Below are 17,533 nucleotides of genomic sequence, written 5' to 3' on the forward strand. Positions count from 1 at the left end.
GGTGTCTTTAAAGAAAACAACTTTTTTTTCTTCTGTTTTTTTCCAGTGGCATTAACTTTTTGCATTTTAGTTTAACATCAAATGTTGTGTTTAGATCAGTTTTTTAAAAACTACAATGAAACTTGGTTCATAGTTACTATTATGGATGTTCATCACAGTGCACTGAAATTTTTATGATAGGCGAAACTTTTAGTTTCACAGAATTCATTTATTTTTTATTTTTTTACAAATCATCAACATGGTGTCGCTGTATGTGTAGAAACTGTTCATTGACAGGTATAGTGTAAAATAGTTTTAAAATCACAAACTTACTTGTCACACACTTAACAAATTGTGGTCCATTACTTTTGTTGAAAAACAAAAAACAAAACAAAAACTGTTTTTAAATAGTTATTTTTCATTAGAATACACATGTATTTAAATTTTAACACTGCTTAATTAGTTATTGTCATTTTCATTGTCATGTTCTTTCGTCATTTTGTTTGGGTGTCTGGCATGTGTTATTTATGTTGAATGTCACAGACTAGTTGTTATTGTATTTACTGTAATTATTCTGTTTCTAACTAGAGTGAAACCCCTCTATAATAATTTTATATTTTCAGTGCAATCAAAGTATGTGATATTTTTCAGATCACATACTTTAAGAATTTGATAACTTTGCAAATTAGATGTAAATGAATTGAGGTCTTGGCACTAGGTTTATTGCCATTTAAGCGAACGTACTAGGGTGACACTCCATAATAGATGTATGCATTCATAGTCATAGAACAAAAACATTTCAATGGCAACGTTACACCGAAAGCTGTCTAGCATTCAGAAAACAAAAAACGTTAAGCAATAGTTTATTTTTATGTAAGGACATCCAAAATGACGTCATGTAAGTTTGACGTCATTTCCATTCAAAAAGACACTGCATCACATATTCTTACGTCATTTGAATATCTAGTAATGGCAAACTGGAATTAAAGTTGCGTGTACAGTTTACAAAAACAAACTTTAACTTTAAACATTCTTTCCTTTCCGTCATTACGAGCGAGTTGTTGTTTTGCAGGGCAGTGGTCTGATGCTGACCGATGACAACAGTTGTTACGAAGGAGAGTTTCAGGACATAACTCAACTACAGGGCAAGGTACTCACCAGGTTCTTCCTCTTATATCGTCTTATCTTCATGGTGGAAGAAACTTAGTAAAATATTTCAGGCCCCATGCTTACAAAACTTCAAATACAAAACTCAAGATTTTTGTAAAGTCTCACCAATACAAAAGGGGAATATTAATTTTTTTATAATAAATGTAGCATGTAATTTGTTTTATATATTTATGTTCCTTCTCTTTTCTTTTTTTTTCCTTTTCTTTCCATTTTTAGTAAATATTTAGACATCCTAAATGTTAAGTTTGTATGTTAATTTCTTTATTGTTTTGTGTGTTTTTTTAATTGACAAATATATTTTTTAATGTTTTGTATATTAGTGTTTGTTGTTGTTGTTTTATCTCAGGGCACTTTGATCCTGCCGACGGGTGACAAGATAGAAGGACATTTTTCCGGCTCGTGGAACGAAGGTCTCAAGATAAACGGCACGTTCATCAAAAACGTGGAGTCGTTCGAAAACAGATCTCACCACAGTTTGGATACACACTCAAAGTGAGCAGTTTTATGAGCTCAGAGTGAGCAGCTTTATGAGCTTGAAGTGAGCAGTTTTATGAGCTCACAGTGAGCAGTTTATGAGTTCAAAGTGAGCAGCTTTATGAGCTCAAAGTGAACAGCTTTGTGAGCTCAAAGTGAGCAGCTTTGTGAGCTCAAAGTGAGCAGCTTTACGAGCCCAGTGAGCAGCTTTGCGAGCTCAGAGAGCAGTTTTGCGAGCTTTGTGGGCTCAGAGTGAGCACAGCTTTGTGAGCTCAGAGTGAGCAGTTTTGTGATCTCAGAGTGAGCAGCTTTGTGAGCTCAGAGTGAGCCAAGTTGTTAGTCAAATGTTGACTGAAAATCTAACAAATGTTTGAGCTCAAAGTGAGCAGCTTTATGAGCTCAAACTACCTCTGAATTGGTCGTGTTTATTAGCTTGAAGTGAGCTACATGTACATGTACGAGGTACTAACTCAAACTACCTCAGAATTGGTCGTGTTTATTAGCTTGAAGTGAGCTACATGTACATGTAGGAGGTACTAACTCAAACTACCTCAGAAGTGGTCGTGTTTATTAGCTTGAAGTGAGCTACATGTACATGTACGAGGTACTAACTCAAACTACCTCAGAATTGGTCGTGTTTATTAGCTTGAAGTGAGCTACATGTACATGTACGAGGTACTAACTCAAACTACCTCAGAATTGGTCGTGTTTATTAGCTTGAAGTGAGCTACATGTACATGTAGGAGGTACTAACTCAAACTACCTCAGAATTGGTCGTGTTTATTAGCTTGAAGTGAGCTACATGTACATGTAGGAGGTACTAACTCAAACTACTTCAGAATTGGTCGTGTTTATTAGCTTGAAGTGAGCTACATGTACATGTAGGAGGTACTAACTCAAACTACCTCAGAATTGGTTGTGTTTATTAGCTTGAAGTGAGCTACATGTACATGTAGGAGGTACTAACTCAAACTCAAACTTGAATGAGGTGATTAGCTCAAAATGAGCGGAGTTATTAATTTTTTTTTTTTTTTTATAAAATCTATTGGATTTGTCAAAATGTATACTTAGTGCCCTGCCGGTCCAGCCAAAGGGGACTATAGGTTTCGTCTGTCCATCTGTCTCACATATTGTGCAGACTTTTTTTTTCTTTTTTTTTTAGCAAAGCCTCAAGATAGGGAGCTGATATTTTGCATATAGCTTTGTTATGTAGAGTTACCCTTTTTAGACATTGTTATGGCCAGATCAAGTTTGACTTTCATGTGAATTAATGACCAGAATTAAGTTTTAGAAGCACTTTGATTTCTATACAGAGTTTTGAAATATACTTGCCTTGATTTTTGTATTGTATTATATTCTTCTCTACAGCTCCTTACTCTGTGGTTTTACATAATTAAACAAATTTTATTCTTGTGTAAATAATGTTTTTATATACTTAATTACCTTTTTGACACTCAATAGCTGATGTGTATTTTCATGCTGGGGTGTCGTTAAACATTCATTCATTCATTCATTCATTCATTCATTCATTCATTCATTCATTCATTCATTCATTCATTTCATTCATTCATTCATTCATTCATCCATCCATCCATCCATGTGAATTTATTCAAGGGCCATAACTGTCAGAAATGGAATTTATCCATTTTTGACAGTTACATGTATGGCTTTTCATTTACTGATTGTGTAATTTAACAGCAATTGTTTTGTTTTTTAATTCTGTAGTGACCAAAAATACTTTACACTACCTTATAACCAAAGTGGCAGCCATTAAAATGTTCTTTTCATTTTTCCTCAGGTTTTACAGCAAGCTGTCTGTCCCCGCAGACAAGAAGTGGGAGGACATCTTTCACCACTGTAGTCTGTTGCTAGGATACGGTGGCATGGGGAAGGCCGACACGGCCAAGGCCTGGGAGACAGTGGCCATCATGATAACGGCGGGACGCGACACCGTGAAGGAACTCTACAAGAGGTATCTATCCCCGTCGGTCGACTGATGCGCGGGTGGGCTGGGATCAATCCCCATTGGTGGAACTATTGGGCTGTCTCTCGTTCTAGCCAGTGCAAAGTACAGTCGCTTGGGAACTACCTAGAAAAAAAATCAATATAGGTTGACCACAAACAAATAAGCATACCATGAGGAGAGGGATGTAGCCCAGTGGTAAAGCGCTCATTGGATGCGCAGTCAGTCGGGGGATCGATCCCCGTCAGTGGACCTATTGGGCTATTTCTCATTCCAGCCAGTGCACCACGACTGGTATATCAAAGGTCATGGTGTGAGATATCCTGTCTGTGGGATGGTGCATGTAAAATATCTCAGGGACGGGATTTAGCTCAGTCGGTTGAGTGCTCGCCTGAGGTGTTTGCAGAAACAGGCCTCTATGTAAGGCAGGTGTTTATTCAAAGCAGGCCTCTTATTTATTATTTAGTGACTGTCCGAGACCAGGACTCTAATGGAAGCTAGCGGGGCAAGACGTAGCCCAGTGGTATAGCGCTCGCTCGATGTGCGGTCGGTGTGGGATCGATCCCCGTCGGTGGGCTCATTGGGCTATTTCTTGTTCCAGCTAGTGCAGCACGACTGGTACATCAAAAGCCGTGGTATGTACTATCCTGTCTATGGGATGGTGCATATAAAAGATCCCTTGCTGCTAGTCGAAAAGAGTAGCCCATGAAGTGGCGACAGCGGGTTTCCTTTCTCATTATCTGTGTGGTCCTTCACAATATGTTTGACGCCATATAACCATAAATGAAATGTGTTGAGTGCGTCGTTAAATAAAACATTTCGTTCTAGTGGAAGCTGGCTTATATTGAAGGATTTACGGTATATTTGTTTTCTCCCAATAAGGCACAATAGGCTCTGAATTAAGAAAATCTTTTACCTACATGTAATGTTTCTGTTTTTTAAAGACAGTTTTCTACATTTCAGACGTATATGTTGCAAACATTAGTGGTTTAAAATTGGTATAACAAGGCTTACAATTTCACCTCGCTATATTACACGGCTTGAAATTCAGTTTGTTGATTGGGAAGCAATCCTTACTACTCAAATTTTAATTGGGAGGCAAATGTTTGAAATTGAGAAGCAGTTGTAGAGCACAGGTATTGCTATCATTTTACACTTATTGTATTAAATCTACACAGCATAAAAGAGTCCAAGCTAATTAAGTACCTGTTTTGTACCGCTATGTTTATTACCCTGACCCTGACACACTGACAGATCATTACTTCTCGACCAATTCCGTCTATAAATAAGTTTACATTCAGCCAGTAGTTTTTTCCTAACATTCGCTAGACTAGTTTTTACGCTACATGTTAAACCGAATGACAACTCCGAGAATCAGTCTAAATAGTTCACGACATTTGCATCACTCGGTGTCGCTGAACTCGTATTTGAAAAACTAATCGGCCTATATGATTCAAATGATTTTCGAGAGAATGTTGTTGGTAGATAATTCTTCCATTATTGGTGTGTGCACCAATCTAAAATGGCCGCATCCACGACATCGGTACAAATGTAGTAATGCTTTAAAATATTTTAATTGCTTCAATTAAAATGCGGAAAGCACGTAACAAACGCGAATCAAGAATTTCTTTTCAACATTACCTGTCCTCAAATAAGTGCACCTCCCCCCCCTCCCCCCTCCCCCCCCCCCTACAGCTAGTAGTCTGGTCCGAACATCCCAACAGCCAATGGGATGGCCTAAATTCTTCTACTGCATGCTTCCTCTAGTACTGGTCACGTGACTGTAACTTCTTTCTTTTTTCCTTCGCTGTTCGGTTCGGACGTCTTTTACTTTGGCTCTGATTTTTCAAGTTTTCTTCATTCTGGGAATACATTGGAAACAATTGTTTAGAAATAAGGTGGAAAGCGAAAGCTGCTTGTGAAATGGATTATTGGAAAGCATTTTGTGCGTTTTGAGCGACAATTGCCGCCTGTCAAATTCGAGTATTTTGCCAGTGACATTAAATCTGTTGTTGTGTTTTATTTTTCAGTTCTCCCAACAAGGCACGTCAGCAGGCTCTCAATCTGGAGACGCTGGAGGTTATTCCACCCCACAACTCGGGCAACCTGACCACAGAGGAGTTCGGGCAGATCACGTCCTACTTACACAAGGTACGCTAATAATAAGGTTAATAAGAGGTACGCAGCGTGTGGGTTTCAAAATAAATCATGTACCTGTAGTGAATTCTGTTAATTGGCATCATGACAAACATCATAATTTCTCCTTTTTAAAAAAAAAAAGTGTTCAGATAATTTTTATAGAATGAAAAAAAAGTAAAGTTTGTTTTATTTAATGACGCCACTAGAGCACATTCATTTTTTATCTTATCATCGGCTATTGGACGTCAAACATATGGTCATTCTGACGCTATTTTTTATAGAAAACCAGCAATTGCCACATAGGCTACTCTTTTACGACAGGCAGCAAGGGATCTTTTATTTGCGCTTCCCATAGGCAGGATAGCACAAACCATGGCCTTTGTTGAAGCAATTATGGATCACTGGTCGGTGCAAGTGGTTTACACCTACCCATTGAGCCTTGCGGAGCACTCACTCAGGGTTTGGAGTTGGTATCTGGATTAAAAATCCTATGCCTCGACTGGGATCCAAACCCAGTACCTACCAGCCTGTAGACTGATGGCTTAACCACGATGCCACCGAGGCTGGTTTTTATAGAATGATGTAGAAAGTGCCAGTACTTGAAAACTGTATAAAACCTACTACTTGCATGTGACAGGCCTTTTGAGTGCAGCAATATAAAATGCTGTGTGATTTTCTGTATGCCATGCAACATACATTGCTAGCACTAAAAATTAGCTTTGTAATGTAAATACAGTCAAACTTCGTTATCTCGACTTCTGTAAACTCGAGTACCCAACATATCTCGAGGTCCAGTGCCGGTCCCAGCAATTTTATTATGTAATGTTACGAAATTACGAAACACTGTTATTTCGAGCATGGTAATCTTGATTACGAGGCTTATCTCGAGCATATTTTGGTGTCCCTAGGTGCACTTTCCTGGGGGTTTTCTCGAAGTGAAATGACTCATTTTTTTACTTATGTTTTGAGTATTAATTTGATATGTTATTTCATTCTTCCTCCTTCCCTAAATTCCGCCACTTAATTATAAATGAATCGATACACATAACAGAAAATGTTCCACATATATAAAACCCGTGCAGAATTTAGCATTATTAAACAGTAAAATATGCCAGTAGATGAACCACATGTTGAAGGTCTCGGCCCTTCTGAGGGGACTGTTGAATCTAGCATTAAAAAAAACACACCAAAAAACAAACAAACAAAAAAAACAACAAAAACAAAAAACGGGCATCAAACGAAAATTAATTGTTAGGACAATAGGAACGAAATTTGAAGCAAGAGCCCTGACGACAACGACGACAATGATGCTACTGATAATAATGACACCATTGCCCAACCGAAATGACCTACAGACTTTATATGCTCATGATGATGTGAGAAACTGGATTGAAACAACAACACTTACTAGCAGGTTTAGCCCAGATCACACGTCATGTTATGACAGAGGACTTCAAAGCCCCAGTTGCAAAGCAATCAAAGGCCATGTCGAGAAGTGATTGGTTTGTACTATTGTCCTCTTGTACGTTGGCACATTTTGGTATACTTAGTAACTATGTCAGCATGAAGAAATTCACACACATAAAAAAGGGTTATTTTAAAATACAGAAACGACAATACTGTTTAGTGTTGTTAAGTTTTCAAACATAAAGTTATGTTTGGGATGTTTGTCTGTAGTTCAGTGACTGACTGAATATGCATGTCATTCTGTGAATATTCATTCTGATATCTTCAGGCCTTCGACTCGACATTCCACCCATTTGGGAAGCTTATGGACAACTTGGTGGATGTTTTCCGAGCGGCGTATATAGGGGTGGGCGCCCACCCCCGTCTGCTGTTCCACGCGGTTGAGGAGGTGCGCTCCTATATCAGGAGGATATACTCCATCATCAGGTTAGTGACCGATATACGCCATCATCAGGTTAGTGACCGATATACTCCATCATCAGGTTAGTGACCGATATACTCCATCATCAGGTTAGTGACCGATATACTCCATCATCAGGTTAGTGACCGATATACTCCATCATCAGGTTAGTCACCGATATACTCCATCATCAGGTTAGTCACCGATATACTCCATCATCAGGTTAGTCACCGATATACTCCATCATCAGGTTAGTCACCGATATACTCCATCATCAGGTTAGTCACCGATATACGCCATCATCAGGTTAGTGACCGATATACTCCATCATCAGGTTAGTCACCGATATACTCCATCATCAGGTTAGTCACCGATATACTCCATCATCAGGTTAGTCACCGATATACTCCATCATCAGGTTAGTCACCGATATACTCCATCATCAGGTTAGTCACCGATATACTCCATCATCAGGTTAGTCACCGATATACTCCATCATCAGGTTAGTCACCGATATACTCCATCATCAGGTTAGTGACCGATATACTCCATCATCAGGTTAGTGACCGATATACGCCATCATCAGGTTAGTGACCGATATACGCCATCATCAGGTTAGTGACCGATATACTCCATCATCAGGTTAGTGACCGATATACTCCATCATGAGGTTAGTGACCGATATACTCCATCATCAGGTTAGTCACCGATATACTCCATCATCAGGTTAGTGACCGATATACTCCATCATCAGGTTAGTCACCGATATACTCCATCATCAGGTTAGTCACCGATACACTCCATCATCAGGTTAGTCACCGATACACTCCATCATCAGGTTAGTGACCGATATACGCCATCATCAGGTTAGTGACCGATATACGCCATCATCAGGTTAGTGACCGATATACTCCATCATCAGGTTAGTGACCGATATACTCCATCATCAGGTTAGTCACCGATATACTCCATCATCAGGTTAGTCACCGATACACTCCATCATCAGGTTAGTCACTGATACACTCCATCATCAGGTTAGTCACCGATACACTCCATCATCAGGTTAGTCACCGATACACTCCATCATCAGGTTAGTCACCGATACACTCCATCATCAGGTTAGTCACCGATATACTCCATCATCAGGTTAGTCACCGATACACTCCATCATCAGGTTAGTCACCGATACACTCCATCATCAGGTTAGTCACCGATACACTCCATCATCAGGTTAGTCACCGATATACGCCATCATCAGGTTAGTGACCGATATACTCCATCATCAGGTTAGTGACCGATATACGCCATCATCAGGTTAATGAATAAATAAAATGTGTTCCGTGCGTCGTTAAATAAAACATTTCCCACTAAAAGAAACAGGCCATTGTTTAACTGACTCATTCGTTTAGTCTGTGCAGATGAAAAGAAGCTATTATTGTAAGTGTGCTGAAGAAAATTGATGGAAAACATATATCTCATTTTCCAAGATTCAACTGTTTCTCTGAAATGGTGTATCAAAGGCAGTGGCATGTGCTATCCTGTCTGTGGGATGGTGCATATAAAAGATCTTATGCTACTACTGGAAAAATGTTTCTTCTCTTAGACTGCAGACATCTACAGCAGCTAAGGAACACTACCTGGACACCTACAACAACTCTCCAGAAGAAGCTGTACGGTATCTAGAGTGATCTACAGAGAACAGTATTATTCATAGTCACAGCTGACCTCGTCAGGTGAACGAAAAGAAGAAGACTACTTTTCAAAATTACCAAATGTTTGACATCCAATAGCCGATGATTAACAAATCAATGTGCTCTAGTGGTGTCCTTAAACAAAACAAACCTTAACTGAAGACTGTATTAGAATTACCAAACATTTTTGACATCCAATAGCCGATGATTAATAAATTAATGTACTCTAGTGGTGTCGTTAAACAAAATAAACTTTAACTTCATTTTCCTTGCATAAACTACCAATATTTGTTAAATTATAAAATTTAGTACAATGCTATTTACATTTTGAATTATAATGTATTCATTTGCTATTCAGTAATACAGGAAGGAAGGAAATGTTTTATTTAATGACGCACTCAACACATTTTATTTTACAGTTATATGGCATTGCACATATGGTTAATGACCACACAGATATTGAGAGAGGAAACCCGTTTTTGCCACTTCATGGGCTACTCTTTTCGATTAGCAGCAAGGGATCTTTTATATGCACCATCCCACAGACAGGGTAGTCAAGGTCAAGGTCAAAGGGTTTTACGTGCACGTTCAGAGCAAGCTGTTGTAGCGCACGCCTGTCGTGGGCACAGGTGCCGGCCTTGGCCGGCCTCTCTGTCCAAGACAGGAAAGGTGGGGGGGGGAAGGAGGAGGGACCGTCTGCACTGGCAGGTGCAAGGGAGCACCAGCAGTCCGATTGAATCGGTAGCAGGCGGATGGGTTTGGGGTGCTATGGAATTTTGAGTGGAGCGATTTACCAAAGAGAAAAGGTGCGCAGTTTTGTTGAGTAATTTTGGCGCAATTTTGAACGGTCGGTCGAAAGGTAAAAATTTGAGCTAGTATAGGTTTTGGAATTCGAGTGTAACTCGTTAGTGGTTCGAGAGTAGCTCGTTATTTATAGACCTTCATTATGCTGGTTGTCTCCCTAGGCTGTCCATGGGGTCCTCAGAAGGACCTGACCTATTCAGGTCGTGGCATGACAGCCCAGAGGAGACTCGTGCAATTGTGTAGACACTGGTAGGCAAGGCAATTTGTTCCGGGGTGGTCGAAGCGCAGGTGTTGATATGGTCTTCAATTTGCTCCTCAGTGACACCAAGTACATTCCAGCAGCGAGTATTTTGGTTTATTGGGGTGGGGGCGGCCGATATTCTTTTGTTCGGCCTTCCCCGGGTGTTTGCAATTGTGTACTCGGAACCGGTTTCTTTTGTGGGTTTTGTGGCTGGCTGGCTTGGACCCATGGGCGGCTGAAAAGAGAGAAGTTGATAATTCGTGATCCTACCCTGATTGGTACATAGGCTTGGGATGGCTGGTTAATTTCTTGTTCAGCTATGTTACTGCGATCACCTACGGAATGGTATGCATGAGTTTGCCAAGTTGTTTTTGAAGAATAATTAGTAACCTGTTATATTGATATTAGTATATTCGGAAGTTCGCTACCTCCCCACCTTTGGCCACTTATAGTAGAGTGCATCGTTTCCGAGTTCTAAGTGGTAGCAGCTCGTACATAAGGGCTTACAAGCGGGTGGTTTTGAACATTCTCTATGTATAGTTTTAGTTAACAGTTTAATTTAATGTTTTGGTTTGGCGGGCCGGGCTGATTGTCAAACCTACTAATAATTTGATAATATAATATGTACATTAATCTATACGGAAGATTTTTTTTTTTTTTTTTTTTTTTTTTTTTTTTGCCTCGTTACCGAGTTTTAATTACAACTCTTGTGTAGGGGTGTACAGGTGGGTAGTTTTGAAGATTATTTTATTTATTTATAACTCTGGTTTGGTGGACTGGACGAACCGATAAACTGCTTTGAAAGTTTTATGCTTTAGGCATTTATCCGGGTTTAGTAAAAAGTTAGGCGTTATATGTTTATTATGGTTACCATCGGTGATTGATTTTAACATTAGTTGTCTCTGGGTGGTATGTAGCGTGCAATCCAGGAGATAGTGTTTCATATCTTCCCGGGTGCCACAATCACATTCTGGATTTAATTTAGTAAAGGAGCAGCTGTTTAGTTTTGACGATTGTCCTAGGCGTAGTTTAGTGATTAGCTTATCCACATACGTGTTTTTGTGTTTAGGTCTTATAGAGTTAACTAGAGGCTTGATGTTATAGTGCCATGTGTTTTTAGTTAGGTCCCAGCTAGCTTGCCATTGGTTTATGTAGTGTTTTTTTGCTTTTGACATGAGCTCTGTTATTCCTAAGGGTAGTGTGGTAATTGTGCTGGTAATTGCGAGTGCTGTTTTTGCTCCATAGTCGGCTACTTCGTTACCAATTATTCCTACGTGGGCTGGGACCCATTCGAAAACTACTGTTAATTTAAGTTGGTTTAGCTCGTTAAGTACTTTGTGGATGGCTGCTAAGATGTCAGGCCTAGTAGATTTGTTAGTTTGTAGAGATTGGATTGAGCTAAGGCTATCAGAGAAAATGACGCTTTTAGGGTATTGTTTACTTTTAATCCAGATTAGTGCTTCGTAGATGGCTGTCAGTTCTGCTGTGTAGACTGATAAGTTGTCTGACAGCCTGGCGTATTTAACTAGTTTAGCGTGTTTAGATATCTTTTCTTCTACTACTGCGAAGCCAACCCTGCCATTGTCCGGTTTTTTTTATCCATCTGTGTAGACGTGGATGTGTTCTGGGTAGTTTTCATTGGCTGCTGCTTCAAACAGGACTTTTTTAAATGGCGGAAACGGTGTTTCGTCTGTGGCTTTTTTAATTAGGTATGGAGTGTGGCATTCCATAGGTTGATTAATGTTATATAGAGCTACTGGTGTGTTATCAATTCCGACTTCTATTTCAAGTTTACTGGCCCTAGTGGCAAATGAGTCGTTAAGTTTTTTTTTTTTATTAAATTCTAGCCCTGGTTTAGCAATTATAGGGGTAAGTTCTTGAACTGGATGGTCTAATTTAAGCGAGTGGATTTTTAGGTGGTATTTAAGATGTTGTAAGTTACGGCGAAATTTAAGTGGCATGATGTTAAATTCTACCTCGAGACTTTGGCCGCTGGTGTTTTACGTGGGACTTTGGCTATTGTTCGTAAGGCTTGGTTTTGTATGATATCTAATTTTTGTAGCAGTTTGGGGTCGGCGCAGCTGTAGGCTTGGGCTCCGTAGTCTATCCTGGAGAGGATACATGCTTTGTAAACCAAAAGCATTGCTTCCATTTGCGCTCCCCAACTGGTGCCTGAGATTGCCCGTAGTAAGTTTAGCGTGTTTTTAGACTGTTTGATTACGTTATTTATATGGTCGCTAAAGGTTAGTTTTGAGTCGAATGTTACTCCTAGGAATTTAAAGGTTTTGACCCTTGGGATTGGTTTGTTATTTGAGGTTATTTGGTGATTATCGGATGAGTTGACCTTATGGAATAGCATGCAGACTGTTTTAGTTTCTGATAGTTTTATGCCCCAGTCCTGGGCCCAGTTATTGAGTTTATTCATGTCGTTCTGCATGAGGCTAAATAGTTGTTTAGTTACTCTGCCTGTGCGCCAAATGGCGCAGTCGTCGGCGAAGAGGGCTGTGTTTAGGGGGGTGGTTGATTTAATTTTACTCTTGGCGTTGAGCGCTTTGGTTATGTCATTGATAAAGATGTTGAACAAGGTTGGTGATAGGACTGAACCTTGTGGGATACCGTTTATTATTTCAGTTTTTTGGGAATAGTGTCCGTTTACTCTAACAGATATTGATCGGTTGTGAATGAAGTTATTTATGAAGTTGAACATATTGCCCTTAATGCCGTTATTTCTTAGTTTGCTGAGGAGTCCCTGTCGCCATACCATATCGAATGCTTTTTCAATATCTATAAAAATTGCTAGTACTTTATTGGATTTGCGGAAGGCGTCATTTATGCTATTTTGTAGTCGAACTATTTGGTCAATTGTTGAGTGTTTAGTTCTGAATCCGCTTTGTACGTTAGTGATTAGCTTATTCTCTAGGAGGTAGTTATTTAGTCGCTTATTGATGATGGTTTCTAAGGTTTTGCATAGGTGCGAAGTGAGTGTTATTGGCCTATAACTACCCGGGAGCGAGTGATCTTTGCCCGCCTTTGGGAGGCTAAAGCACTCCGCGTGCTTCCACGCTGCGGGCATGCGACCCTCCTCCCAGATCCTGTTATAGAGCGACAGCACTACTTCAAGGGTTACATCTGGCATATGTTTTAGCAGCGTGTAGCTGATTTGGTCTGGCCCTGTGGCGGTGCTTTTTTTAGATTTAATGGCTGCTTTTAGTTCAACTAGTGTTAGCGGTTGATTAAATTCTAGGTTGTCCGTATTAGGCTGAGTATCACTCTTAGTATTATTTGTTGGGAGGTTGTTATCTTTCTTAAGTTTATTAAAGAATATTTCGGGGAAGTTTTCGTTGCTGCTGTTTTTGCTAAATGTTTGACTGAGGAGGTCTGCCTTTTGTTTATTTGTGGTGGCTAGTTTATTTTTTTGGAGGACTGTAGTGAACGTGCGTTGTCCTTGGATGGCATGAACCTTTTTCCACATTTCCCTGATAGAGGTTCTGGTGTTGATTTCCCCGCAGAATGTCTGCCAGCTAGCCTGTTTAGCTTCCGTGATTAGTTTACCTATTTCTTGTTTTGCTATTTTATATTTAGTATGGTATTCTGGTTTACCCGTTTTCTTAAAGAGTTTTCTCATCCTATTTCTGAAGCTACATTTTGCTTGAATTACATCTGTCCACCAAGTTACTGGTGAATTCTTTGTGGGTTGTTTAGTTTTAGGTATATTTTTTTCAGCTATTTGGATTATTTCGTTGGTGATTTTAGTGGTTGCATCATCAATATCTATGTTAGGTACTAGTTTAAGTTTGCTGCAGTCGCTTGTAAAGCCTGCCCAGTTGGCTTTACTAAATTTGAATTTAGGTAGGAATTTTTGTTGTTCGGTATACGCTATGTTACTTTTATAGGTAGTTAGTATGGGTAGGTGGTCGCTATTAAGAGCATCTAGTACCTCCCATTGGGCGTTTGCTCCTATGGTGTTAGAGGTTATGGTTAGGTCGATGGCAGAGGAGGCTGCTAGATGGTCGTGAAAGTAGGTGGGGCTGCCATCGTTGAGACATACTAGGTTGTTTATATTAATGAAGTTTTCGAGTATGTCGCCCTGCGTGTCGGATTGCTGGCCTCCCCATAGTGGGCTATGGCTGTTGAAATCTCCTACTAGGATTAGGTTATTTTTTTGGCGTAATAAGTTTGTTGTAGTCGTTTATGGTTAGTTTTTTGAGGGCCGCTCCTGGTGGGCTATAGACATTGATGACATCTATAGGCATTTTTTTATTTAGTACCGTAAGTCCTAGGACTTCCAGATTGGTATTTAAGGTATCGGTTTTAATTTCGCTGTGTGGGATTGTATTTTTAATGAGCGTAGCTAGGCCACCTCTAGTGCTATTCTCTCGGTGTTTATAGTATGTTGTATAGCCCGGTATTTTAAATTGTTTAGTTGTTATTTTGTTATTTATTTATTTTTTGGGGGGTCCAGTCCCTAACCAGGTTTCTTGGATACATATTATGTCTGGCTTGTTGTTATTGGTGCTAATTAGTTGGATGAGTTCAGCACCATGTCCCATTGAGTGGAGGCCTTTAGCGTTCCACTGGAGAACACTAAGGCCTTTATTGTTTGGTTTATCATTAATTTTTACGGTGTGTGGAGACTTGTCTCCCATTGTCTGTCCTGGAGTTGGGTTTAGTTATTTAGGCAGAGTTTGATTTTTAGTTGATTGATCGGTTTAAGTTATTTTTTAGCTCCGCTACCTCTTGCGCTAGTTTTTCTAAAATTTTGGTTAGTTCACTAATTTGAGAGTTTTCTTTGTTTTTGACCATTTCGGCGTAAGAGATGGTTGTCGAAATTGGTTTAGATTTAAAGGTTGTTTGGTTTATCTGGTTTATTTGGTTGGATTGGGTTTTTTTTTAGTTATTGAGCTGCCGCATCGCTCTTTGGAAATGGTGGCAGCGGTTATCATGGGCCATGTGCCGGCTGAGGCAGTTAGGACACTGGATGGGTCGTGTACATGGGGAGTTAAGGGAGCTTCTGGGGTGTCTTTGGCCGCATCTGTGGCATGTTGGCATCTCTCGGTGGTGTCGGCATTTGTTGGCTCCGTGGCCCCATTGTTGGCAGTGATGGCATTTAGATGGTTTTATTTCGTATTCTTGTAATTTATACCTGCGACCTGAGATAGAGATTGAGTTATCTGTGGTAACATCTGCCGTGATTAGTAGGTATCCGTTGGTCCAAATGGTGATGTTATCTATATTAAGTTGGGGGTTTCCAGCCTGGAGTGTCGTTTTAGTCGTTTCCTGGGGGGGGAGTGGGTGGAGTTTAACTAACCATTTGTTAATGGGTTTAGTTGGTTGGCTGTTTGGAGGGATGGCTCGGGTCGTGGGTGGTGGGATATCGGGTGACGATCGGGTAGGGGTGGGGGCATGGGGGGTTGGGGTGGGGTTTAGGTTACGGCTTGGGGTGGGGGTTAGGGATGGCAGGGTATCAGTGCTGGTGGTATTTAGGGTTAGGCTAACGGTAGGGGTGGGGGTTGGTGGGGGGGAGGTGGTGGTTGGGTTAGTGTGGGGGGTGGGGACTGTGGTAGGGATGGGTGCTGGGGTGAAGGAGGGTGGGGTGGCCGTTGAGAAGGAGATTGAGAGTAGGGGGGGGATAGGTTTGGAGGTAGAGGTAATCTCTTTGGTATGGGCTTTACTGGTTATCCTTCTTCCGTTTTTGGTGGTCTTATCACTATGTTGGGTGGGTATTATTTTTTTGTTTTTTAGGAAGTTTATACTTTTGGCCGGGGTTCGTTTTGCGTTCCTGTCGTTTGTGGCCTTGGTTGGTTGGTATCGTTGATGTGCTCTGGTGGTTTGGGTGGTTCTCATTTGGGGTCGGCTACCTGCAGCGGTTTTGTTTGTTGTTATACAGTCTTTTTTTGTTTTTGCGTTTGCGAGAGTGGCGGACGCGGTTACTTCGGTGGGGTCCGCTCTCGTTGTTGGGTTGACCGTTTGAGAACTAGAGAAATCTAACTTTTTTTGACAGGTTTTGGGGGTGTTTCCTACCGTTAGGTGTTTTTGGATTATTGTATGAAGTTTTTTACTCTCGGTGCTGCTTTGGCTGGTCTCCAGGGTGGGTGTTGTCACTTTATGTTGGGTTATTTCCTTGCCTACTGTTTTTAATTCTATATTATCTTTATTCCCGGTTTGTGGATCCATCTTTAGTCTGATTAGTGGCCCCAGTGCTTCTAACGTTGTTTCTTCTCCTTTGATGTAGGTCGTCCCGTTTGTCAGTTGGGTGTGGTAGAAAGCTTGGAGGGGATTGGTTGTATTTTTGTTGAGTGAGTGTTGCCAGTACACGTATTGGTATGGACTTGGGTTAGCTCCGTTTATGAGGACTTGCCTTATTCCTTTGATGTTATCAGTTTGTTTTGTTATTCTAGCTTTTTTATGGCTTCTGCCAGGGGTGGCCAGGGCATCGAATTTATTACGAGTGGTTACATCTGGGTGGATATCATGGCTGTCCATCTCGTCGTCCTGGTCGTCCTGGTCGCTGTCTGAGAATAGGTTGGCCTCTTGGCTAAGATTGAGGGATCCTAACCGTTTTACTGCGCTCCTAGGAGTCGCGGGGGTGGGGCGACAGGTGGATTTTTGGGCCAGATTGCGCGCCAGCTCGTTTGATTTATGGTTTGGGTTGAGGCTAACAAATTCAGTGTCTGGGTTTATTTCCTTGTCGATTATGTTTTTTCTGGTTTTCTTGGAGGTGGCGGGTTTATTGGGGGGTGGGGTAGGAGATTTCGGGGAGGTGGTTGGCTTACTGGGTTTAGGAGGTGGTTTAGGCGATGTTGGGGGGGGGGGGGGATGGTTCCTTGTCGTCCTGTGTTGACACATGGATTTCTTCTTCTGTTATCTCGGGCGTGGCTCCACTGCTCTGTTTTGGGTCTACCATTATCGATTGTGGTTTGTTGTTGATTTGGTTTTAACTTTGCCGGAATCCTTTCTGTGCGGACCTGAACGGAGCCCGCAATATCGTTAGTTGGAATGTTTGGACTAGTTGTTGTAGTTTATCAGCGTTTTGTTAATTTTCCTTTCTAAGTTGTTAAGTACCTAAGTTTAACAAGCGAGATGAACTAATAAAAATATACTACAGCAAAGGGGAGATGAATGTGTTAATTCATAATCAACAATTCCTAAAAAATAATTTACACAATGTTACTGGAAAAAAAAAAATATATATATATACTACAAGG

The 17,533-nt window shown here is 40.6% G+C and overlaps 1 protein-coding gene across 2 annotated transcripts in view; it reads left to right on the plus strand.

Moving 5' to 3' along the window:
- LOC121387724 (alsin-like) overlaps positions 1-17,533 on the plus strand; it is a 130,176-nt gene that overhangs the window by 98,430 nt on the left and 14,213 nt on the right. For both annotated transcript variants that reach the window (XM_041518917.1, XM_041518918.1), the window contains 5 exons: positions 1,052-1,129; positions 1,496-1,641; positions 3,422-3,595; positions 5,617-5,737; positions 7,461-7,618. In XM_041518917.1, the coding sequence (XP_041374851.1) occupies positions 1,052-1,129; positions 1,496-1,641; positions 3,422-3,595; positions 5,617-5,737; positions 7,461-7,618 (677 nt within the window). The remainder of the gene's footprint in view (positions 1-1,051; positions 1,130-1,495; positions 1,642-3,421; positions 3,596-5,616; positions 5,738-7,460; positions 7,619-17,533) is intronic.

Source organism: Gigantopelta aegis, chromosome 13 (assembly GCF_016097555.1).
Source record: "Gigantopelta aegis isolate Gae_Host chromosome 13, Gae_host_genome, whole genome shotgun sequence".
Classification (NCBI taxonomy): domain Eukaryota; kingdom Metazoa; phylum Mollusca; class Gastropoda; order Neomphalida; family Peltospiridae; genus Gigantopelta; species Gigantopelta aegis.